At 43.1% G+C, this 26239-nt stretch overlaps 1 protein-coding gene across 4 annotated transcripts in view; it reads left to right on the forward strand.

The window, feature by feature from the left end:
* GMEB1 (glucocorticoid modulatory element binding protein 1) overlaps positions 1–26239 on the forward strand; it is a 47039-nt gene that overhangs the window by 11947 nt on the left and 8853 nt on the right. For 2 of the 4 annotated variants that reach the window (XM_047792908.1, XM_047792907.1), the window contains exons 3-8: positions 5429–5541; positions 8443–8567; positions 9561–9664; positions 13602–13759; positions 16916–17047; positions 19487–19624. In XM_047792908.1, the coding sequence (XP_047648864.1) occupies positions 5429–5541; positions 8443–8567; positions 9561–9664; positions 13602–13759; positions 16916–17047; positions 19487–19624 (770 nt within the window). The remainder of the gene's footprint in view (positions 1–5428; positions 5542–8442; positions 8568–9560; positions 9665–13601; positions 13760–16915; positions 17048–19486; positions 19625–26239) is intronic. The other 2 variants (XM_047792909.1, XM_047792910.1) reach the window with 1 other exon arrangement.

The raw sequence follows: 26239 nt of genomic DNA on the forward strand, positions 1-26239 counted from the left end.
GTGGCATAGCAGGTTAAGGATCTAGGTTGTCACTGCTCGGTTGCTGCTGTGGCATGGGTTCAGTCCAAGGCTTGGAAGCTTCCACATGATATGGGCGTGGCCAAAAGAACCCCCACAAAACCCCAAATCATCATTTCACATCTCTGTTCAGCCCTCCAATGCCTTCACATTGTATCCTAAATAAAATCTCACCTTCCCGCCATAGTCTACAAAGTCCTGCCTGAGCTGACCCCTGTCCCCCTCTCCAACCTCATTAACTATATGTGAAATTTCATTTTTAGAGATTTACAGTGATCAGTGATGTAGAGTTAACCTTTAAAGCTTTAGTAAACATAATTTTACCTTATTTTGATGATTCATAAGGCATGTCAGTATCTTATAACATATTTTATAACATATTTTAAACATATTTTATGATTTTTGACAATAGTTATAGTACGTGTAGGGAACTAGGCTAAATCTATCACTATCCTGCATACTTTTAGAAAAATTTTCCCTGATAAAACCTTGTTTGCCCAGGAGTTCCTGTCATGGCTCAGTGGTTAACAAATCCAACTACGAACCATGAGGCTGCAGGTTTGATCCCTGGCCTCGCTCAGTGAGTTAAGGATGCAGCGTTGCTGTGAGCTATGGTGTAGGCTGGTGGCTACAGCTCCGATTAGACCCCTAGCCTGGGAACCTCCGTAAGCCGCAGGTATGGCCCTAGAAAAGACAAAAAAACAAAAACAAAAAAAACCCCTTGTTTGCCCATAAAGATACAGACTATGCCCTGACTTCCCACCCCAAGTGCAATTTACTAGTTGTTGAAATTATGTATAAGCAATAATTTATTCTTTTTTTTTTTGTCTTTTAGGGCCACACTGTCGGCATGTGGAGGTTCCCAGGCTAGGGGTCGAATCAGAGTTGTAGTTGCCAGACTATGCCAGAGCCATGGCAACACGGGATCTGAGCCACATCTGCGACCTACAGAGCTCACAGCAACACCAGATCCTTAACCCACTGAGCAAGGCCAGGGATCAAACCTGCGTCCTCATGGATGCTAGTCAGGTTCGTTAACAACTGAGCCATGACAGGAACTTTATTGTTGTTTGTTTTTGTCTTTTTAGGGCCACACCCGCAGCATATGGAAGTTCCTAGGCTAGGGTTACAAATGGAGCTACAGTTGCCAGCCTACACCACAGCCACAGCAACACCAGATCTTTAACCCACTGAGCGGGGCCAAGGTCAAACCCATGTCCTCATGGATACTAGTCAGGTTTGTTACTGCTAAGCCATAACAGAAACTCCAAGAATTTATTTATTTTTTTAATTAAAAAATTAAAAATTTTTTTTTGCTTTTTAGGGCCACACCTGTGGCATTTGGAAGTTTCCAGGCTAGGGGTTGAATCTGAGCTATAGCTGCTAGCCTACACCACACTCACAGCAGCGTCAGATCCGAGCTGTGTCTGCAACCTACACCACAACTCATGGCAACACTGGATCCTTAACCCATTGAGCAAGGCCAGGGATCGAACCTGTGTCCTCATGGATACCAGTGGGATTCGTTACTACTGAGCCACAATGGGAACTCTTAAGAATTTATTCTTTTTTTTTTTTTATTCACTTTATGTATGTATTTATTTATTTATTTTCATTTACTCAATAAATTTTGTTACATTTATAGTTGTACAATGATCATCATGACCCAATTTTATAGCATTTCCATATCAAACCCCAGCCCCTTCCCCCACCCCTCAGAATTTATTCTTTGAAAGGATTTTGCACATATTGGTCAAGTTAGAATGAGTTTACTAAATGTACTTCAAGCAGTGGTTTCTCATGTTTATCACGTTCCTCATTCATTGACCAGTCATTTGTTAGGTGCTTTGCCATATCCCAGTTAGTATACAAGATGCCTGCCATAAAAAATTGAATAAATGAATAAGATATAGTCTCTGCTCTCAGGGACTTTTTATACTATGCCCAAGGAGAGACAAACAGGTAAACAAGTTTTAAGTATTAAGTGTTATAGTTGTTGTGATCAAAGCCTAAATAAAACACAATTGGGTCACAAAGGAGGAAGTGGGCGATTAGACCAGAGGGTTGAGATGGAAGGAAATGAATCATGGAGGATACTTATTAAAAAACAAAAAATGCGGACGGATGTTCTGGGGAGAGGAGAGCAGAGATAGTGTAAAAGAAGATGGCAGTTTTCAGAGTTCTTGTTGTGACTCAGTGGTAACGAACCTGACTAGTATCCATTAATACACAGTTTTGATCCCTAGCCTGGGAACTTCCATATGCCCCAAGTGTGGCCCTAAGAAGCAAAAAAAAAAAAAGGGGGGGGGGGGAGAGAAGATGACAATTTTGGGAACCACAAATAGTTTGGTACAGTTAGGGCTTGGAGCTTGGATTGTCAGGTGGGGCTTGGTGAGAGTTGAAACCAGGGGCCAGATCTTGGAGGGACTTAAATGTCATAGTAAGGACTGGAGCCTTATCTCAGCAGAAAGGAGAGGGGCTTTTTGTTTGTTTGTTTTTTGGCCATGCCCACAACCTATGGAAATTCCCAGGCCAGGGATCAACTTGGGCTGCTGTGGTGACAGTGCCAGATCCTTAACCCATTGTGCCACAAGAGAACTCTATGGAGAGGGTTCATGAAGGGTTTTATTTTTTTTTATTTTTTCATTTTTTTGTCTTTTTGCCATTTTCTTGGGCCGCTCTCGCAGCATATGGAGGTTCCCAGGCTAGGGGTCTAATCGGAGCTGCAGCCACCGGCCTACGCCAGAGCCACGTCTGCAACCTACACCACAGCTCACGGCAACGCCGGATCGTTAACCCACTGAGCAAGGTCAGGGATTGAACCCGCAACCTCATGGTTCCTAGTCGGATTCGTTAACCACTGCGCCACGACGGGAACTCCCATGAAGGGTTTTAAGGGGGGTTGTTCCGTGATCACTGTGGGAGGAATACAGACGACCAGGTAGAGGCAAACAGACCACTTCAGCCTAGAGATGACTTAGCCTGAATTAAGGCATTAGTGGTAGAAATAGAGACAGGGAGGCTGACTAGTGTGAGTTGCATCTGGCAGGATTTGGTGACTGACTGTAGGAGTTGAGGAGGAGGAAAAGAGAGAAATTTAGTGTAATTCCCAGGCTTTTGTTTTAGGCTACTGTGCGGTATGATGCCATTAACAAGGATGGGGAATATAGGAAGAAGAGTAGTTTGGGAGGTGGGAGAGGAGAGAGAACTTGGTTATTTTAGACATAATGAATTCAACAGAGTCCTATGGGGTGTCCAAAAATATTTATTTAGGGAGTTCCCTGGTGGTCTAATGGTTAGGATTTGCCATGTTCACTGCTGTGGCCTGAGTTCAGTTCCTGGTCCGGGAGCTGAGATCCCACATCATGCTGCTGTGTTCTGTAGCAAACACAAAAACAAAAACACATGATTTTATTTATTTAGTAGTTAATTGTGTCCTGGTGTGGAATTTAGAAGGGAGATGTGTGCTAAAGATGTCACCATGTGGGTGGGTAGTCACTGATACAAAGGATTCAGGCAGTGCTTTATGATAACAAGATGCAGTAATTAACATTAGGTTTATTATGGAAATTTTTCTCTTTTTTTTTGCTTTTTAGGGTCATACCCACAGCATATGGAGATTCCCAGGCTGCAGGTCTAATTGGAGCTGCAGCTGCCGACCTGCACCACAGCAACATGGGATATGAGCTGCATCTGCGACCTACATCACAGCTCACTGCAATGCCACTGATGGAGGCTAGGGATCGAATCAGCATCCTCATGGATACTAGTCAGGATTATTACTGCTGAGCCACAATGGGAACTCCTATTATGGAAATTAAAAGTCATCACTGTATCATGTTAGGTTATCTGAACCACTTCTTAGAAGGTAGAAACAGGAGTTACCCTCATGGTACAGTGGAAATGAATCCGACTAGGAACCATGAGGTTGCCGGTTCAATCCCTGGCCTCGCTCAGTGGGTTAAGGATCTGGCGTTGCTATGAGCTGTGGTGTAAGTCTCAGACATGGCTCAGATCCCGCATTGCTGTGGCTGTGGTGCAGGCTGGCAGCTATAGCTCCAATTAGAACCCTAGCCTGGGAACCTCCATATGCGGTGGGTGCAGCCCTAAAAAGACAAAAGATGAAAAAGAAAAGAAGGTAGAAACATTTTGGAGAGAGATTTTGCTTAAGTGGTACCTCTACTGCTAGTTACTTTGGGCATAATCTCTTTTTTAAAAATTTTTTCTTTTTAGGGCCACATTTGAGGCATATAGAAGTTCCTGGGCTGGGGATCCAATCAGAGCTGCAGCTGCTGGCCTACACCACAGCCATAGCAACACAGACTTCTCAACCCACTGAGTGAGGCCAGGGATTGAACCCAATGTCCTTAGTTACCACTAAGCCACAATGGGGACTCCTCTTTTTTTTTTTTTTTAAACTAGTTTGCTCATGTTGATCATTTGAATATGGTGCCTTAAATAATGCTAAAGTGGGAGTTCCTGTTGTGGCTCTTCTGGTTATGAATCCAACTAGTATCCATGAGGATGCAGGTTTGAAACCCTGACCTTGCTTAGTGGGTTAAGGATCTGGTGTTGCTGTGAGCTGTGGTGTAGGTCACAGACGTAGCTAGAATCCCATGTTGCTGTGGTGTAGGCTAGCAGCTGCAGCTCTAATATAACCCCTGGCCTGGGAATTTTCATATGCCGCAGGTACAGCCCTTAAAGAAAAGTGCTAAAGTGTAAAAATGGCTGAAGTGCCTAGATTCCAACAAGGGACATCATTTCTGTGATCAGCAGGTTCTTCCTGGCTTGAACTATATAGCAGTATTACTTACTAGTCTTGTTTGGAGAATTCTATAATATGACTTAATTCTTATTCTTATGTCATGAGCTTGTTTTTACTTTTTTCTTTTTTTGCTTTTTAGGGCTGGACCTGCAGCATATGCAGCTTCCCAGGCTAGGGGTCCAATCGGAGCTACCACTGCTGGCCAATGCCAGAGCCTCAGCAGCTCAGGATCTGAGCTGAGTCCGAGACCTACCCCACAGCTTGAATTCCTGACCCACTGAGCAAGGCCTGTGATTGAGCCTACATCCTCGTGGATACTAGTCAGATTCATTTCTGCTGTGTCACAACGGGAACTCCATGAGCTTTTAATGCTAGGAAGGGTAAAGTCTGGTGTAAAATAGTAACAAGGGACAGTGTAAATAGGTGCAAGAGTAACTTTCCTTTGGGGTGAGGAAAGTTGTTGATTCCTTTCAATGGTAGTAGCTGCTAAGCAGTTCTAGAAGCTTGGAATTTAAATACAATGAGGCACTGAACAGAACACTAACATTGAGTAGTAAAGTATATTATTTTATTCCTTTTGAGATAGATTAAAACAAATTTCCTAACCCCATGCTGTGAATATTAATTTTTTCATGATTTATGTAGTTTGTTTATCGATGGACACTTTTACAACAGGATTTATGAAGCTGGGTCCGAGAACAACACAGCAGTTGTGGCAGTAGAAACTCACACGATACACAAAATTGAAGAAGGGATTGGTAAGTTTTTTTGTTGTTCTAGTACTTTTTTTTTTTTTTTTTTTTAAGGACACAGCCACAGCATATGGAAGTTCCCAGGCTAGGAGTTGAATTGGAGCTTCAGCTAACTGCCTACACCACAGCCACAACAACGCAGGATCCAAGCCATGTCTGTGACCTATACCACAGCTCATGGTAATGCCGGATCCTTAACCCACTGAGTGGGGCCGGGGATCAAACCCTTTCCTCATGGATACTAGTTGGGCTCATTACTGCTGAGCCACAATGGGCACTCCTTTTTTTTAAAAAAAAATTTTATTATTTTTTTAATGGCTGTACCCAAGGCATATGGAAGTTCATGGGCCATAGATTGAATTTGAGCCTCATCTTCAACCTATAGCACACTTTATGCCACAGCTCTGGCAACTCCAGATCCTTTAACCCACTGTGCTGGGCTTGGGATGGAACCCACACCTCCATAGCAACCTGTGCTACTGCAGTCAAATTCTATTGCACCACAGTGGGAACTCCCGTTCTAGTGCCTTTTATTTTTTATTTTTTTGCTTTTCAGGGCCACACCTGCGGCATACGGAGGTTCCCAGGCTAGATGTCAAATCGGAGCTGCAGCCACCGGTCTGTGCCACAACCACAGCAACACAGGATCCAAGCTGCATCTGCAACCTACACCATGGCTCACGACAATGCTGGATCCTTAATCCACTGATCGAGGCAGGGATCAAACCCGTGTCCTTGTGGATCCTAGTCGGGTTCGTTAACTGCTGAGCCATGAAGGGAACTCCCCATTCTAGTACTTTTGACCTTAGCTTCCTTGGTTGAAATTTCTTGCCTTTTGTGCCTTATTTCCACCCCCTATCCAGTGTGCCCTACCAGTGCTTAGCTATCAGTTTAATGATGGCATATCTAGAGATATGACTAATTAAGATGCTAGGGCTGTCAGTTGATTTTTTTTCTTTTTCTTTGACTGTGCCTGTGACACATAGAAGTTCCTAGGCCAGGGATCAAACCTGTGCCACAGCAGTGACCTAAGCCACTGCAGTGACAATGCCAGGTCCTTAACCACTGTGCCACAAGGGAATTCTTATCAGTTGATAATTACATCACTTTGCTGGGGTTGCTTTTTCTTTTTTTGCATGTGTCTTTTTAGGGCCTCCTCTGTGGCATATGGAGGTTTCCAGGTTAGGGGTGGAATCAGCTACAGCTGCCAGCCTACACCACAGGCACAGCAACGCAAGATCCGAGCCATGTTTGCAAACTACACCATAACTCATGGCAATGCCGGATCCTTAACCCACTGAGCGAGGCCAGGGATCGAACCTGCGTCCTTGTGGATATTAGTTGGGTTTGTTAACCACTGAGTCATGATGGGAACTCCCTTTGCGGGGGTTGCTGAAAATATTTTTCATCTATATAAATCCCTCAGAGAAACTGGAGCCTCAAAGTTGATCTCTGTCATTGGGGAAGTTGTGGATGAAGACTGATGATCTGTTGATTGGAGGGCAGTCAATGGAAGGAAACTGAAGAGAAACTTGGAAATTGGACAAACCTGATTTTAATCCCAAGTTCTTACTTTTTGCTGTGTTTCCTTGGGAAAGTACCTTCACTTTTCTGAGACCTACAGACTACCTAGGAAACAATCACAGCCTCATAGAATTTTTTTGTTTTGTTTTGTTTTTTGTTTGTCTTTTTGCTATTTCTTGGGCTGCTCCCGCAGCATATGGAGGTTCCCAGGCTAGGGGTCGAAATGGAGCTGTAGCCACCGGCCTACGCCAGAGCCACAGCAACGTGGGATCCGAGCCATGTCTGCAACCTACACCACAGCTCACAGCAACGCCGGATCGTTAACCCACTGAGCAAGGGCAGGGACCGAACCCACAACCTCATGGTTCCTAGTCGGATTCGTTAACCACTGAGCCATGATGGGAACTCCATCATAGAATTTTTTAAAGAGCTAATTAAGATTGAGCCTATAGGAGTTCTTTTGTGGCGCAGCAGGTTAAGGATCTGGTGTTGTCACTGCAGTAGCTTGAGTTGCTGCTGTGGTGCAGGTTCAGTTTCTTGCCTGGGAACTTCCACATGCTACAGGCATAGCCGGTAAATAAATATGTAAATAAATAAATATAAATAAAATCATTAAAAAAAGATTGAGCCTGTAAGAGCACATATTGCAGTATCTGGCACTGTGGGGGCTTGGTAAGAGAGCTGTTATGCCATACTTCTTCCAGGAAATTCCTAACCAGTATCAACCAGTGTGAACTGTTAGACCTTCACTGGAACCAACAGACTAGAGATTTTGTTTTGTTTTGATTTGTTTTTTACTTTTTTGGGCCACCCTGTTGCATATGGAAGTTCCCAGGCTAGGGGTCAAATTGGAGATGCAGCTACCAGACTACGCCACAACTGCAGCAACATGAGATCTGAGCTGCATCTGTGACGTACAGTGTAGCTCATGGCAATGTGGGATCCTTAAACTACTGAGTGGGGCCAGGGATCTAACCCGTATCCTTATGGATACTAGTTGAGTTTATTACCATTGAGCTATGATGGGAACTCTGAGACTAGAGGTATTGAATTAAGCTTTGGGGAAGAGTGTTTTTTTTTTTTCTTTTTTGTCTTTTTGCCTTTTTTGAGCCGCTTCCACAGCATATGGAGGTTCCCAGGCTAGGGGTCTAATTGGAGCTGTAGCCACCAGCCTACACCAGAGCCACAGCAATGTGGGATCTGAGCCGTGTCTGCGACCCACACCACAGCTCATAGCAATGCCAGATCCTTAGCCCACTGAGCAAGGCCAGGGATCGAACCCGCAACCTCATGGTTCCTAGTCGAATTCGTTAACCACTGCGCCATGACGGGAACTCCAGGGGAAGAGTATTTGATAAATAACTGATAGTTTCCCATTTTCAGATGCCAGCACTATAGAAGCAAATGAGGACATGGAAATTGCTTATCCCATAACTTGTGGTGAGAGCAAAGCCATTCTCCTTTGGAAGAAGTTTGTATGTCCAGGAATAAATGTAAAATGTGTCAAGGTAATTGTCTTTTCTCCTTGCTGGGCCCTATTTTGGGGCTCCTTGTTTTCAAACGGTGTGGTTTCAGTGCTTCATCTTTCTCTTCCCCCATTATCAATGTTTTCCCCCGTTTTGTGACTCTAGTCCCTTTGTGTCACAGTGAAAAAAAAGTAAGGACTTTGGAGTGAAATTGACCTGGATTCAAGTCCCACCAGACTACAAGTCCTTTGAGAGCTGAGAATTTGTCTGTTTTGTTCACCAGTGTATCCCCAGCATCTAGAATAGTGCTTGGCATATTTGTCAGTAAATATTTGTTGAATGAATGGAGTCCCATCTCTATCACTGACTTGCTGGGTGACCTTGAGCAAGGTATTTAATATTTCAGAGCCTTATATATTCCAATAAAAATAATTACAAACAGTAAGGTTGCTAGAAGATGAACTGAGATAGTATATGTAAAATGTCACAGCGATGTGTAATTTAGTAGTTTGTTGAAAATTATTATTGATAAAAATAATTTTCATGAGAGCACAATGTGGAAATAATTGCTTATTCTGTTTCCACTGGTAGCCATAGCTTTACCCATAGATAGTTGGTATCATCACTGGCATCGTCCTGGAATCATTAAGAATTACAGACTTTTGAGGCTCTGTAGTGCTGTTAGTTTCTACCATATTTATTCTTTCTACCGTATCCTGAATCTTGTCATTAGAGCTGGATAGATTACTTCATTTTAACAGCCTTTGTAACAACTGTTTGATTCAGGGTATAAACGGATTTTAGATCCAAATCAGTATATTCATCTCTGACACTCCTCTTGTCGTCTGTAGCTCTCCTACCCAGAGAAGGATCGCCTTCTCTGCACATGGGACAGATGGGTAGAGAATACAAGGCTATGACTTAAGATGTCATCTGGGTATTGTTTATACATCAGAAGTAAAGTTATGTCTTTTTTCCCCTCTTGGCCTGCCTAAGTTGACATTGGATTATTTTGGACTTTTCTTTTTACATTAGTTCAATGATCAGTTGATCAGCCCCAAGCATTTTGTTCATCTGGCTGGCAAATCCACCCTGAAGGACTGGAAGAGAGCTATTCGTCTGGGTGGAATCATGCTCAGGTGAGCCCATACCTTTCAACTGTCTTTGGGGCACTTAATCATGGTAGAATCCAGAGAGCCCAGTCTTTGTAATTTATTTATTTATTTATCGGCTATACCTGTGGCATGCAGAAGTTTCCAGGTCAAGGATGGAACCCAAGACACAGCAGTAATCTGAGCCACAGCAGTGACAGTGCTGAGTCCTTAGCCCCTAGGCCACCAGAGAATTTCAGTCTTTTCTCTTTAATTTGAATTTTTATTTTTTCTGAAGGATTGATTTGAGTAATCCATGCATTATTTGACCTCCCTTGACTTATTCTTAAAATCCCTGTGAGAAAAGGAAAGTTGAATTAAATTGACTCTTCCCAGCATCCAGAGCAAATTAGTCTTTTTCTTTTTGCTTTTTAGGGCCACACCTGTGACATATGAAAGTTCCCAGGCTAGGGGTTGAATCAGAGCTACAGCTGCTGGCCTGCACCACAGCCATAGCAATAGCAGACCCAAGCCGTGTCTGTGACCTACACTGAAGCTCATGGTAGCGCTGGATCCTTAACCCACTGAGCAAGGCCAGGGATCTAACTCATATACTCATGGACACTAGTCGGGTTCGTTACTGCTGAGCCACAACAGGAACTCCCAGGGCAAATTTTTCTGATGTTAGAATGTTGGGTAGGATCTTCTCTGGGTAGAGAAGCTCAGGAGTAGATGACAGTCCTGCTTGAGGTCGCTAAGCGTAGGTAGAGCTAAGCCAGGTGCTAAGCAAGTTTGACAACCATGGAGATGTATGCTGCCTGACAAATCCTGGGATAATTTGGTAGAGTAGAAAAGTGCTGTTTATAAATAACAATTATGCACCAGTGAATGCAATCTTTGCCGTCATTGTACCATTGTAAACTTTTTTTTTTTGTATTTTTGCCTTTTCTAGGGCTGCTCCCATGGCATATGGAGATTCCCAGGCTAGGAGTCCCAATCTGAGCTGTAGCTACCAGCCTACGCCAGAGCCACAGCAACGCTAGATCTGAGCCACGTCTGCAACCTACACCACAGCAATGCCAATCCTTAAGCCACTGAGCAAGGCCAGGGATCAAACCGGCAACCTCATGCTTCCTAGTCGGGTTCGTTAACCACTGCGCCACAATGGGAACTCTTGTAAACTTTAGAATGTATAACATCCCCACCGATCTCTTTGTGCAGCAAGTTTATTATTGTAATTTTTCCCCTTTTGCTGTAATTAAATTAGTTGGTATTTCTTTTTTCTTTCTTTCTTTTCTTCTTTTTTTTTTTTTTGGTCTTTTTAGGGCTGCACCCGCGGTATATGGAAGTTCCCAGGCTAGGGGTAGAATTGGAGCTGTAGCCATCAGCCTACACCACAGCCATAGCAACGTGGGATCCAAGCCATGTCTGCGATCTGCACCACAGCTCTCGGCAACACTGAATTCTTTAACCCAATGAGTGGGGCCGGGGAACGAGTCCGAATCCTCATCGATCCTAACTGGGTGGGTTACTGTTGAGCCACAATGGGAGCTCCATAGTTGGTATTTCTTGAGCAAGAAATTGATAGAAAAATTTTAAATGCAGTTAAGAATTAAAAGTTCCAGGAGTTCCTGTTAAGGTGCAGCAGAAACAAATCTGACTAGTAACCATGAGGTTGTGGGTTCGATGCCCGGCTTTGCTCAGTGGGTTAAGGATATGGCATTGCTGTGAGCTGTGGTGCAGGTCGCAGATGCAGCTTAGATCCTCCATTGCCGTGGTTGTGGCGCAGGCCAGCAGCTCTAGCTCTGATTAGACCCCTAGCCTGGGAACTTCCGTATGCCGAGGGTGCAGCTCTAAAAAGCAAAGAAAAAAAGAGAGAAAAAAGAATTAAAAGTTTCAGGAGTTCCCATCATGGCTCAGTGGAAACCAATCTGACTAGCATCTGTGAGGATGCAGTTTCAATCCCTGGCCTCACTCAGTGGGTTAATCTGGCATTGCTGTGAGCTGTGATATAGGTTGCAGACATGGCTTGGATCTAGCATGGCTGTGACTGTGGCATAGGCTGGTGGCTACAGCTCTGATTTGACCCCTAGCCTGGGAACTTCCATATGCAGCAGGTGTGGCCCTAAAAAGACAAAAGACAAAAAAAAGAATTAAAAGTTCCCCACAGAACATGTATAAGAACCTCAAAACCTCTTACCTTTGTCTTATGTGCTTTGAAAAGTCCTTATGATGTAATATAAGAAAGAAAACAAAATATAATATAAATTGAACAGTGAGATTTTAGCTTTTTGTTTCTGCTGTGCTGCAACAGGAACTCCTACAGTCGGATTCTTAACCTACTGTACCACAGGAACTTATGTGATTTTAGTTGTTTTAAAACACACACACAGGAGATCCTGTCATGGCTCAACTGTAACAAATCTGACTAATATCCATGAGGACACATGTTCGATCCCTGGCCTCGATCAGTGGATTAAGGATCTGGTGTTGCCATGAGCTGTGGTGCAGATTATAGACTTAGGCTCAGATCTGGCATTGCTGTGGCTGTGGTGTAGGCCCGCAGCTACAGCTCTGATTCAACCCCTAGCCTGGGAATCTCCATATGCCCTAAAAAGACAAAAGACAAAAACAAAAACCAAAACAACCAAAACACACACACACACACACACACACACACACACACACACACATACTGGTTTCTTTGATCAGATTCAATCCCTGGCCTGGGAATGTCCATATACTGTGGGTGTGGCCAAAATAGAAACACACACATGTTAAGTAAAGTTAGTGGAAGAAAATATGCTGAAATATTGACAATATCTCTGTGTTGGGGAGAGATCAGTAGTTGTATGACATTGGGGATGAATGCCTATTAACTTTCTTTTTTGTTGTTCTTAGCTTTTTTTTATTTGCCCAGAAAAACACACGTATGCCAACTTCCCCCAAATGTAAAAAAGACTCGAGTGCCTAAAAAAAACTCTTTAGTGAAAGCCAAGTGACATTATAACATAGAGTAATATAATTAAAATACCCCATGATTTTGCTCATGGCCTGTAATAACAATGTCTTATGAATCCAATTATGAGGATATTTTATAGTACGGATATAGTATAATCAACTTTGCTCTCTATTTATAGAAGAGTTATCTTTTTTTTTTTTTTTTTTCGGCTGCACCCACAGCCAAAAAAGTCCCCAGACCAGGGACTGAACCTGCATCACAGTTGCTGGCCAGCAACACAGCTGTGGCAATGTGGGATCCTTAACCCACTGCACCACTAGGGAACTTCCTTTTTTTTAAGGGAAGAAATATGCTGAAGTTTTATGTCTTCAGAAATGGCAACAGATCTTGCTGGTCTACAAATACCAATACATCAGAATCTTATCACAAAATTGTAATTCCTCTGTGGCATTTCTCAGTTGTGCTGGGATATGAATTAGTCTTTTCCTTCTTTGAGTTTGATTTCAATGAGATTCTATGGGGAAATTAGCTATCGTCAGGATAGCTAAATATATATAAAGCTTAGTGATAATGGGAAATAAAAGAGAATACTCGTAATGAGTAGACTAGGGAAGAAAAAGGAGTACTTGTAAATGTGGGCAGGGCCGATGAAAATTTTGTAGCCCTAATTAGAATTTTTACAACCTATTGACTTTTTTCGTTCTTTTTTGGCTGCCCCACAGAATGTGGAGTTCCCGGGTTAGGGATCAGATTCGAGTCAGAGTTGCAACCTACAGAGTTGCCACACTGTAGCTGTGGCAATGCCAGATCCTTTAACGCATTGTTAAAGGATCAAACCTTTTTCCCAGCACTGCAAAGATGCCAAGGATCCCATTGAGCTACAGTGGAAACTCCCAACCCAATAACTTTTAATACTATTAGGTTTCACTAATCTACAGAATAGTCTCAGCAACTTTGTCTCTTATTTTTCCCCTCTAGATGAAGTGCAGGCTAAACTGGTACTTTTTTTGTCTCTTTGCATAGGAAAATGATGGACTCCGGACAGATTGATTTTTACCAACATGACAAGGTTTGCTCCAATACCTGCAGAAGCACCAAATTTGATCTTCTGATCAGCAGTGCAAGAGCCCCAGTGCCAGGACAGCAGACAAGTGTGGTGCAGACACCCACTTCGGCCGATGGTAGGGGGTAGGAAACCACCTGAAAACCCACTGTGTTTTTCAGTAGCACGTTGCCTCTCATTTCTCCTTTGTGTTTCTTAATTTCAGTTCTCCTGAGCATTGATATAAGGTATGGTAATCTTGGGTGGGAGTCCATGCTTTAGAAACAGATCTTTGTTCTCTCCCAAATGTTGGCCATATCTCCTTCCTTGTTTCTTCTTCTTCTTCTTCTTTTTTTTTTGTCTTTTTAGGGCCACACCCACAGCATATGGAAGTTCTCAGGCTAGGAGTTGAATTAAGCCTCAGACCTATACTACAGCCTACAGCAACACCAGATCCTTAAGCCACTGAACGAGGCCAGGGATCTAACCTGTGTTCTCATGGATACTAGTCAGATTCGCTTTTCCTGAGCCACAACAGGAACTCCCTTACTTGTTTATTATAATGCGTGGTAAACATTAGAAAGGTGATTCAAATTTTTTTTTTTAAATTTTGCTTTTTAGGGCTGCACCTGTGGCATATTGAGATTCCCAGGCTAGAGGTTTAATCGGCGCTACAGCTGCCAGCTTACACCACAGCCACAGCCATGCCAGGTCCAAGCCACATCTAGGACCTACACCACAGCTCACGGCAATGCCAGATCCTTAACCCGCTGGGCAAGGCCAAGGATCAAACCTGCAACCTCATGCTTCCTAGTCAGATTCGTTTCCGCTGTGCCATGACAGGAACTCCCATATAATGTTTATTTAATGGTTTCATTTGGGTGTCACTTGGCATATCTTTGAAGTTAGATTGTTTTGAAAACCCTTTGTTCTACTGCTAATGGTCAAGGCAGGAAGGTGGATTAGAAAGGTGAATGGTTTTCAGCTGTTGAACTGAGATGTATCAAAGACATATCATTGGCTGGACTATGGACATTTTGCTCTAAGGATCAAAGAGCTCTATCTGGAAGGGATCCAGATAACCAAGCTGAGGCTTCCTCACAAATGAGATAGGCTGGGAGCACACTTAACTTCAGTATTGTTGAGTTTGGGACTAGGGCTCTCTCTAAGAAAGGTGTAGCCATGTGAGATTTCTACTAAGGACTCAGTCCTGCTGGAGAGTTAGCACAGCTAAGATTCTTAGAACATGTCTAAACTACTTCCAGGAGACTTATAAATATGCTTGACAGAGACACAAGAACACTAAAGGATGTAAGGGAAGTACTGTGCTTTGCAAATGACCTCTCAAGGTTTCTTTTGGTCAGCCCTAATGTTCTGTGAGTAACTGCTGGGTGAGTAGAAGCCAAATCTCTTGAAACCTAAGTTCCTTTCAAGAAAGTATAAAATATCTAGCAAGTTTTGGTCATGTGACACTTTCACTTAAAAAGTGAAAAATGCTGAGAAGTTATCTACTTCCTTTTTAATTTGACCAAAATTTCTTTACTTGATTGTCCATATTGATATGACTGACTTGCTTGATTATTGATACACTCCAGCATGGAGAGTCCATACTTGTTTATATTTCTGTCTGATCAATTTGATTTTTCTTAGTTCTTTTTGTTTAAAATCTTAATATAATTTTTTTTTTGTCTTTTTAGGGCAACACCTGCAACATATGGAAATTCCCAGGCTAGGGGGCAAATCTGAGCTGTAGCTGCCAGCCTACACCACAGCCATAGCAACACAAGAGCTCAGCAGTGTCTGCAACCTACACTGCAGCTCATGGCAATGCCAGATCCTTAACCCACTGAGCTGGGCCAGAGATTGAACCCGCATCCTCATGGATACTAGTCAGGTTCACTACTGCTGAGCCACAATGGGAACTCCAAAATCTTAATATGTAATTGATTGCAAAAGATTTTTTCCTCCATGAATCTGCTATTATGGATTTCTTACCTCATTTTTTTGGTCTCATTTCTCACTTTCTCTTACATAGCCTGATAAATAAGTTATCGTAATTTCATGTATGCTAGATGGTTAGTATCAAACATGCTTGTAGTAGGGCTCTTGACTAAGCACCATAATTTTCTTTTTCTTTTTTTTTTTTTTTTTTAATCTTTTTTGCTATTTCTTTGGGCCACTCCCTCGGCATATGGAGGTTCCCAGGCTAGGGGTCCAATCGGAGCTATAGCCACTGGCCTATGCCAGAGCCACAGCAACTCGGGATCCGAGCCGCGTCTGCAACCTACACCACAGCTCACGGCAATGCCGGATCGTTAACCCACTGAGCGAGGGCAGGGACCGAACCCGCAACCTCATGGTTCCTAGTCGGATTCGTTAACCACTGCGCCACGACGGGAACTCCTCTTTTTCTGTTTTTAAAAAAAATTTTTAATTTATTTTTTATTTGGCTATGCCCATGGCATGTAGAAGTCCTGGGGCTAGGGATTGAACCTGTGCCATAGCAGGGGCAATGCTGGATCCTTAACCCACTGTGCCACCAGGGAACTCCCATGATTTTCTTTCTTTCTTTCTTTCTTTCTTTCTTTCTTTCTTTCTTTCTTTCTTTCTTTCTTTCTTTCTTTCTTTCCTTCTTTCTTTCTTTCTTTCCTTCTTTCTCTCTCTCTGTCTTTCTTCCTTCCTTCCTTTCTTTCTTTCCTCTCTCTTTCTTTCTTTCTTGGCTGAACCTGTAGCATATGGAATTTCCCAGGCCAGGGATCAAATCTAAGCTGCAGCTGCAACCTATGCCATAGCTATGGCAATACTGGATCCTTAACCCACTACACTGGGCTGGGAATTGAACCTGTTCTGCCATAGAGACAACACCGGATCCTTAACCCTGCTGTGCCACAGCAGGAGCTCCCTATAATTTTCTTTTAAATTATTTCAAGTCCTCCTCATCCTCACTAAGTCTGAGTCTGGCAGCCTGGCAATCATGCCCACCTTCCATCTCTTTCAAAACCATAACTGCTCAGAAAGCAGATTGCTGTTGTGTGACTATATCTTTCATTTGTGAAGTTACCTCTCATCTGCTATTCAAAGTCAGAAGAAAGCATTTACTTTTGCAGGGAAGACTTTCTTTGGAAAATTCCATATTCATCCCTGCTTACCTAAGATTCTAGTTTTCAATATAGAGACCTGCAGACAAAAGGCCAGAGAATTAAAATATCAGGACCTCTTTGGCTGTATGAGATAGAAGATAGCTGTGACTTTTTCATAAAATTCACTGGTCTTACCTTTAAATGACTGCTTTTAGGTAGCATCACACAGATTGCTATCTCAGAAGAGAGCATGGAAGAGGCTGGGCTGGAATGGAACTCTGCTCTCACTGCTGCTGTCACCATGGCCACAGAGGAAGGCGTGAAGAAAGACTCGGAGGAAATTTCAGGTACTTTCTGTGGGGCTCAGATATCTTGCAGGGTTTTGTGACTTTTATCATCATTATGATTGTGGACACAGAAGCCCTCTTCATTGCTTGTGCTGGTTTCTCTCTCTCTCTCTTTTTTTTTTTTTGGTCTTTTTGCCATTTTCTTGTGCTGCTCCCTCGACATATGGAGGTTCCCAGGCTAGGGGTCGAATTGGAGTTGTAGCCACTGGCCTGTGCCAGAGCCACAGCATTGCCAGATCCGAGCTGCATCTGCAACCTACACCACAGCTCACGGCAATACCGGATCCTTAACCCACTGAGCAAGGCCAGGGATCAAACCCGCAACCTCATGGTTCCTAGTCAGATTCGTTAACCACTGAGCCATGATGGGAACTCCTGTGCTGGTTTTTCTTATGCATATTAATACTAATTATAGCTGCAAATATTTTATTTTAATCCATACAATAGCCCTGCAAAGTCAGATTTTATGAAGAAATAAATGAGATTCAGAAAGGTTTAGCAACTTGTCTAAAACCAGTCACACAACTAGTAAGTGTCAGAGCAAATTGAATTTCAGCTATTTAACTCTGGAGTTCACGTCTTTTTTTTTTTTTTTTTTGGTCTTTTTGCTATTTCTTTGGGCCACTCCCACGACATATGGAGGTTCCCAGGCTAGGGGTCAAATCAGAGCTGTAGCCACTGGCCTACGCCAGAGCCACAGCAACGCAGGATCCGAGCCGTGTCTGCAACCTACACCACAGCTCACGGCAACGCCGGATCGTTAACCCACTGAGCAAGGGCAGGGACCGAACCCACAACCTCATGGTTCCTAGTCGGATTCGTTAGCCACTGCGCCACGACGGGAACTCCTTTTTTTTCTTTTTTAAGTTTCATTAAAGTATAATTGTGGAGTCCATGTTTTTTATCCTGTCATACTGACTCCAACTTTGGCACATTTCTTAGAAAACCAAGCTGCAAGATGTTAGAAGAAAAACTTAGGTAGCAGGTGTTGTAGAGGATGGTGATTAGTAATGATTAACCTAGAGGGGAGAGGAGAAACTTCACATCATCCTCCATTCATTAATTCACTTAAATATTTATTGCTGCCTTTTTTTAGCTGACACTGTTGCTCAATCTAGATAGATGAAAAGACATAGCCTCTATCCTCAGGGAGCTTATAACCCCACCTACTCAACTGTTTTATTTTGCTTTTTAAGTATATGACCCGAGGTAATATATCTTTAATTTCATTTCATTTCTTTATTATTTAACTTTTATTTTTATAGCCATACCTACAGCATATGGAAGTTCCTGGGCCAGCGGTTGAATCTGAGCTGCCCCTGAAGCCTACTCCACAGCCGTGTTAACACTCGATCTGAGCCATGTCTGTGAGACCTATGACACAGCTTACAAGTAACGCCAGGTCCTTAACTCAATGAGCCCCAATAGGAAATCCTATTTTATTTTTTATTAGTTTTTGGCTACACCCCCAGTATGTAGAAGTTACCAGGCCATGATTGAATCTGGACCATAGCAGCAACCTCAACCGCTTCAGTGACAATGCCAGATCCTTAATCCACTGTGTCACAAGGGAACTCCTATTTAATTTTTCTTTTCTTTCTTTTTTTTTTTAGGGCTGCACCTGCAGCATATGAAAATTCCTGGGCTAGGGATCTAATTGGAGCTGTAGCTGCCAGCCTACGCCATAACACAGCTGCCGAGATATGCCACAAACACAGCAATGCCAGATCCAAGCCAAATCTGTAACCTACGCTGGATCATCTAATCCACTGAGCAAGGCCAGGGTTGAACCCATATCCTCAGTGTATACTAGTCAGGTTTTTTTGGGGTTTTTTTTTTTTTGGCTTTTTTAGGGCCTCACCTGTGGCATATGAAAGTTCCCTGGCTAGCGGTCAAATCGGAGCTGTAGCTGCTGGCCTATACCACAGCTCACAGCAACACTAGATCCTTAACCCACTGAGTGAGGCCAGGGATTGAACCCACATCTTCATGGATACTAGTCGGATTCATTTCCACTGTGCCACAATAGGAACTCCAATGGGAACTCTTTAGTTGGGTTCTTAACCTGCTGAGCACAATGCAACTCCCCTATTTAGCTTTTAACATTATATATTATTTAATTTTAAATTGAGCTATTTAAATAAATAATATTTTAGTATTTATTTAATATTTTTATTGATGAAGATAGGGTTTCCTGTAGCCAGAGCCATCACAAGTTGACGCAGTTGTCACAAGTCCCTATTTTGCTGAAGAGTCCACATAATTAGGTGCCAACTCAGGAAGGCAGCTAATGTTCCAAAAGCGTCTTTTCTTTTCCCAGAAATAACCCAAGAAGAAATCATTTCAAATTGAAATAATTTTGAATTTAACGTTGTAACGATATGCCTAAGTATATGTAGCAGCCCTTGTTTACCCTCTGTCTTATCCCTCTTTTTTCAGAGGACACTTTGATGTTCTGGAAAGGAATTGCTGACATAGGACTGATGGAAGAGGTTGTCTGCAACATACAGAAGGAAATAGAGGAGCTACTCAGGGGAGTTCAGCAGCGGCTTATCCAGGCTCCCTTCCAGGTCACAGGTAAACACACTAATCCTAAAAACAGCGGTCATTTATTAAACACTAGTAACTATAGGCAGATCCTGTTAACTTCATGGAACACTGAGGTATAGGTATTATTATCCTCAGTTTACAGATTAGGAAACTAAGGCTCACAAAATTTACTATCCAAAGTTCATAACTAGGGTTTTTTGTTTGTTTGAATTGTGATATATCATTTTTTTAAATTTAGGTATAGTTGACTTAACAATACTGTGTTAGTTTTAGGTGTGCAGCAAAGTGTTTCAGTCACATTTTTTTTTCAGATTATTTTCCATCATAGATTATTACAAGATATTGAATATAGTTCCCTGTGCCATATAGTAAATTCTTGTTGCTTATGTATTTTACATATAGTAGTTTATTATTTTTTTAATTTATTTATTTTTTATTTTTGTCTTTTTGTCTTTTTAGGGCTGCACCCGTGGCATGTGGTGGTTCCCAGGCTAGGGGTCTGATTTGAGCTTTTGCTGCAGGCCTATGCCAGAGCCACGGCAATGCCAGATCCCAGCCACGTCTGCGACCTACACCACAGCTCAAGGCAACGCCAGATTCCCAACCTGCTGAGCGAGGCCAGGGATCCAAGCCACAACCTCAAGGTTCCTAGTTGGTGGAGTTCCCGTCATGGCTCAGTGGTTAACAAATCTGACTAGGAACCATGAGGTTGCGGGTTTGATCCCTGGCCTCGCTCAGTGGGTTAAGGATCCAGCGTTGCCGTGAGCTGTGGTGTAGGTCACAGATTCGACTTGGATCACGAGTTGCTGTGACTGTTGCGTAGGCCGGGGGCTACAGCTCTGATTAGACCCCTAGCCTGGGAACCTCCATATGCCTCGGGGCGGCCTTAGAAAAGACAAAAGAAAAAAAAAGATGAATCCTAGTTGGATTCATCTCCACTGTGCCATGACAGGAACTCCTACATATAGTAGTTTGTATCAGTTAATTCCATACTCCTAATTATCCCTTCCCCACCATCACCTTTGGTACCATAAGTTTATTTTCTACGTCTGTGAATCTGTTTCTGTTTTATATATAGATTTATTTGTATTATTTTTTAGATTCCACATGTAAGTGATATTAAATAATACTTACCTTTGTCTGACTTGTTTCACTTAGTATAATATTCTCTAAGTCCATCCATGTTTCTGCAAATGGCAATATTTCATTCTTTTTTATGGCTAATATTCCATTGTATATATTTATCACACCTTCTCTATCCTTTTCTGCTGATGAACACTTAATTGCTTCCATATCTTGGCTGTTGTAAATTATGCTACAGTGAACATTGGACTGCTTATATCTTTTCAAATTAGGGTTTTCATTTTTTCCAGATATATCCAGGAATGGGGTTTCTATATCATACATGATAGTTCTATTTTTAACATAACTAGGTTTTTTTTGTTTGTTTGTTTTTTGTCTTTTTAGGGCTGCTCCCGCAGCATATGGAGATTCCCAGGCTAGGGGTTTAATTGGAGCTGTAGCCACTGGCCTTCTCCAGAGCCACAGCAACGCAGGATCTGAGCTGCGTCTGCAACCTACATCACAGCTTACGGCAACACCGGATCCTTAACCCACTGAACAAGGCCAGGGATCGAACCTGCAACCTTATGGTTCCTAGTCGGATTCATTAACCACTGAGCCACAACGGGAACTCCCATAACTAGGTTTTGAACTCAGGTCTGTCATTGCTTTTTTCCAGTAGTAATTTTTGCCTTTGTAAATGGTGCCAGAAAGCAATCTCTCTCAATATAGATATAGATACAAATAGATGTTTATAAAGAGTCTGAAAGTTGGAGAAATCCACCTGGTTTTACACAGTTTCATATTCTGTTAGTTTAAGGCTTCTAGAACTATTGTGTGCACTTATAGCACACAGTAGTTCTGAATTCTTACAGGATGCTTGTTCTTCTGCACAATGAAAAAGGATGTTCTAATTATCTGATACAAAAAGGGTCATGATGAGTTCTCATAAACTTATGTGTTTAGTGAGTCCTTACTTGGATTTAAGTCTGTGGGGTTTTTTAGGCTGCACCCTTAACCTGCTGCATCACAAGGGAACTTCCTTACTTAGATTTGTTAGTTACGCCTTTTAAAAAATTTTTTTATTAAAGTATAGTTAATTTACAATGTTGTGCAATGTTAGTTACATCTTATTACCTGTTTTTAATTCATACCATATGTAAATACACTTAAACCTTATAGCAAAATATCTTTTTACATGCTTGGAGGGGTTTCTTTTTGTTTTCTGTTTTTTTGCTTTTTAGAGCTGCACCTGTGGCATATGGAGTTTCCCAGACTAGGGGTCGAATTGGAGCTACAGCCGTTGGCCTACACCATAGCCATGGCAATTTGGGATCCGAGCTGCATCTTCGACCTACACCACAGCTCATGGCAATGCTGGATCCTTAACCTACTGAGCAAGGCCAGGGATCAAACCCAAAACCTCGTGGTTACAAGTCAGAATCGTTTCCACTGAGCCACAACGGGAACTCCGACTTTTTTTTTTTTTGTCTTTTGTTGTTGCTATTTCTTGGGCCGCTCCCGAGGCATATGGAGGTTCCCAGGCTAGGGGTCGAATCGGACCTGTAGCCACCGGCCTACGCCAGAGCCACAGCAACGCGGGATCCGAGCCGCATCTGCAACCTACACCACAGCTCACGGCAACGCCGGATCGTTAACCCACTGAGCAAGGGCAGGGACCAAACCCGCAACCTCATGGTTCCTAGTCGGATTCGTTAACCACTGCGCCACGACGGGAACTCCCGACTTATTTTTATTTTAATTTTGTTTATTTATTAATTTTGGCCTCCCTGTAGCATATGGAGTTCTTGGGCCAGGGATCAGATCCAAGCTGCAGTTGTGACCTACACCAGATCCTTTAACCCACTGCGTTGGGCCTAGAGAGGACTATTTTAGACAGGGTGTCAAGGAAGCCCTCTCTAAGGAGATGGCATTTGAGAAGAGACCTGAACTGAAGGAGCTAGCCATGTGACAAGCTGGAAGAAGGAACATTCCAGTTAGAGGGAAAGAAGATTTTGAGGTGGCAATGAGCCTGGTGGGTTAAAATGATTACAGAAGCGCTGATGTGGCTGCAGTGGAGTAGAATGGAGAGAATGATAGGTGATGAGGTTGGGAAGGAACAGAGGGGACAGTTTAGAGAAGCTTTGGTCAGAACTTTGAGGGTTTTTTTTTTTTTTTTTTGTCTTTTTGCTATTTCTTTGGGCCGCTCCCTCGGCATATGGAGGTTCCCAGGCTAGGGGTCGAATCGGACCTGTAGCCACCGGCCTACGCCAGAGCCACAGCAACGCGGGATCTGAGCCGCGTCTGCAACCTACACCACAGCTCACGGCAACGCCGAATCATTAACCCACTGAGCAAGGGCAGGGACCGAACCCGCAACCTCATGATTCCTAGTCGGATTCGTTAACCACTGCGCCACGACGGGAACTCCCGACTTATTTTTATTTTAATTTTGTTTATTTATTAATTTTGGCCTCCCTGTAGCATATGGAGTTCTTGGGCCAGGGATCAGATCCAAGCTGCAGTTGTGACCTACACCAGATCCTTTAACCCACTGCGTTGGGCCTAGAGAGGACTATTTTAGACAGGGTGTCAAGGAAGCCCTCTCTAAGGAGATGGCATTTGAGAAGAGACCTGAACTGAAGGAGCTAGCCATGTGACAAGCTGGAAGAAGGAACATTCCAGTTAGAGGGAAAGAAGATTTTGAGGTGGCAATGAGCCTGGTGGGTTAAAATGATTACAGAAGCGCTGATGTGGCTGCAGTGGAGTAGAATGGAGAGAATGATAGGTGATGAGGTTGGGAAGGAACAGAGGGGACAGTTTAGAGAAGCTTTGGTCAGAACTTTGAGGGTTTTTTGTTTTTTTTTTGTCTTTTTGCTATTTCTTTGGGCCGCTCCCTCGGCATATGGAGGTTCCCAGGCTAGGGGTCGAATCGGACCTGTAGCCACCGGCCTACGCCAGAGCCACAGCAACGCGGGATCTGAGCCGCGTCTGCAACCTACACCACAGCTCACGGCAACGCCGAATCATTAACCCACTGAGCAAGGGCAGGGACCGAACCCGCAACCTCATGATTCCTAGTCGGATTCGTTAACCACTGCGCCACGACGGGAACTCCAGAACTTTGAGTTTTAAGATGGTGGTAAGCCATCATAGTGATTTTGAGGAAAGTGAAGTGATCAGATTTGTTTATAATTTTATTTTTTTAATTTTTATTTTATTTTTAAATTTTTATTTATTTATTTATATTTTTTGTCTTTTTGCCTTTTATAGGTCCACTCCCACGGCATATGGAGGTTTCCAGGGTAGGGGTCCAATCGGAGCTGTAGCCGCTGGCCTATGCCACAGTGATAGCAATGCCAGATCCGAGACACATGTTCGACCTACACCGCAGCTCACGGCAATACCAGATCCTTAACCCACTAAGCAAGGCCAGGGATGGAACCTGCAACCTCATCATTCCTAGTTGGATTCCTTGACTGCTGAGCCATGATGGGAACTCCCAGATTTATTTATAATTTTATTTATAATTTTAAAAGATCACTGTGGGAGTTCCCATTGTGGCTCAGTGGGTTAAGAACCCGACTAGTACCCATGAGGATGTGGGTTTGATCCCTGGCCTCCTTTGGTGAGTTTACAATCCTGTATTGCCACAAGCTGCAGCATAGCTCATAGATGCTGCTCGGATCCAGAGTGGCTGTGGTATAGGCTGGCAGCTGCAGCTCCAATTCAATCCCTAGCTTAGGAACTTCCATATGTCTCAGGTGTAGCCCTAACAAAAAAGACAACAACAACAAAAAGATCACTTTGGTTGCTGTGGGGAGAATAGATTATATGGGGCAAGAGTAGAAACAAGAAGACCATTTAGGCAGTTCCTTGGTGGCCTTGCAGTTTAAGGATCCAGTGTTGTCACTGCCGTGGTCTGGGTTCAATCCCTGGCCTGGGCACTTCTACATGCCATGGACAAAAAAAAGAAGACCGGTTGGGAGGCTTGAAGGAATTAGTCCAGGCAAGAGATGATGGTAGTGTGGATTAGAATGGGTAGTGGTAGACCTAGGAAGAGGTGATCATGTTGGGGATATATTTTCAATGTGGAATGGACAAGTCTTGTTGAAGAATTGGATGTAGGGTGAAAAGAAGGAAATCCAGCATAACTCATATGTTTTTGGTCTGACCTTTGAGTGGTCATACCATTTCCTGAGATGAAGACCACTGGAAGAGGAAATCAGAATTGATTTTTGACTTATTAAGATGCTTATGAGGCCTTCACTCAGCGCAACAGAAGTATGAATCTGTAATGCAAGAAGGAGGTCAGGGCTGGAGGTGTGCATGTGGGAGTTCTTAGCATGTCCATGATACATAAAACCATGGAACTGGAGTTCCTGCTGTGACTCAGAGAGTTAAGAACCCCACATATTGTCCATGAGAATGTGGGTTTAGTCATTGGCCTTGCTCAGTGGGTTAAGGATCCAGCGTTGCCTTGAGCTGTTGTATAGGTCACAGACCTGGCTCGGATCCTACATTGCTGTGGCTGTGGCTTAGGCCGGAAGCTGTAACTCCGATTAGACCCCTAGCATAGGAACCTCCATATGCCTTGGGTGTGGCCCTAAAAAGCAAAAAAAAAAAAAAGAAAAAAAAATTTGTGTAAAAATTTTTGTTTTGGAAAACAAAGATAATACTATTAATAATAATATTCCCCGTCAGTTCCCATGTTTGGTACTTAAAATATGGTATTTCTAATCTTTATATCTGTTTTACGGAATAAGTATTATTAGTCCCAGCTGTTTCAAATGAGAAAAACAGGGGTGAAATGATTTACCCCAGCTCACACAGATAGGAAACATCAAAACTGAGCTTCGAGGAGTTCCCTTCGTGGCACAGCAGAAACAAATCCCACTAGTATCCTTTAGGTTGTGAGTTCAATCCCTGGCCTTGCTCAGTGAGTAGGGGATTCGGCGTTGCCATGAGCTGTGATGTAGGTCACAGACACAGCTCGGATCCTGCATTGATATGGCTGTGGTGTAGGCTCGCAGCTGTAGCTCCGATTGGACCCGTGGCCTGGGAACTTCCATATGCCATGGGTTCGGCCCTAAAAAGCAAAAACAAAAAACAAAAAAAACCTGAGGTTCAAACTAGTACATGATCATGTTTCCTAAACCAAGTCAGAACCTATAACCAGATGCAAGATTTTTTCCTTTAAAACAATTTTTAGGAGTTCCCGTCATGGCGCAGTGGTTAACGAATCCGACTGGGAACCATGAGGTTGCAGATTTGATCCCTGCCCTTGCTCAGTGGGTTAATGATCCAGCGTTGCCATGAGCTGTGGTGTAGGTCGCAGATGTGGCTCGGATCCCGCGTTGCTGTGGCTCTGGTGTAGGCTGGCAGCTACAGCTCCAATTGGACCCCTAGCCTGGGAACCTCCAAGTACCACAGGAGTGGCCCAAGAAATGGCAAAAATACCAAAAAAAAAAATTTTTTTTTTAAATTTTATATTGGAGTATACTTTTACAGTTTATGTTAGTTTGAGGTGTACCATAAACTGATTCAGGTATACATATACATATACCTTTTCTTTTTCAG

Source organism: Phacochoerus africanus, chromosome 8, assembly GCF_016906955.1.
Source record: "Phacochoerus africanus isolate WHEZ1 chromosome 8, ROS_Pafr_v1, whole genome shotgun sequence".
Taxonomy (NCBI): Eukaryota; Metazoa; Chordata; class Mammalia; order Artiodactyla; family Suidae; genus Phacochoerus; species Phacochoerus africanus.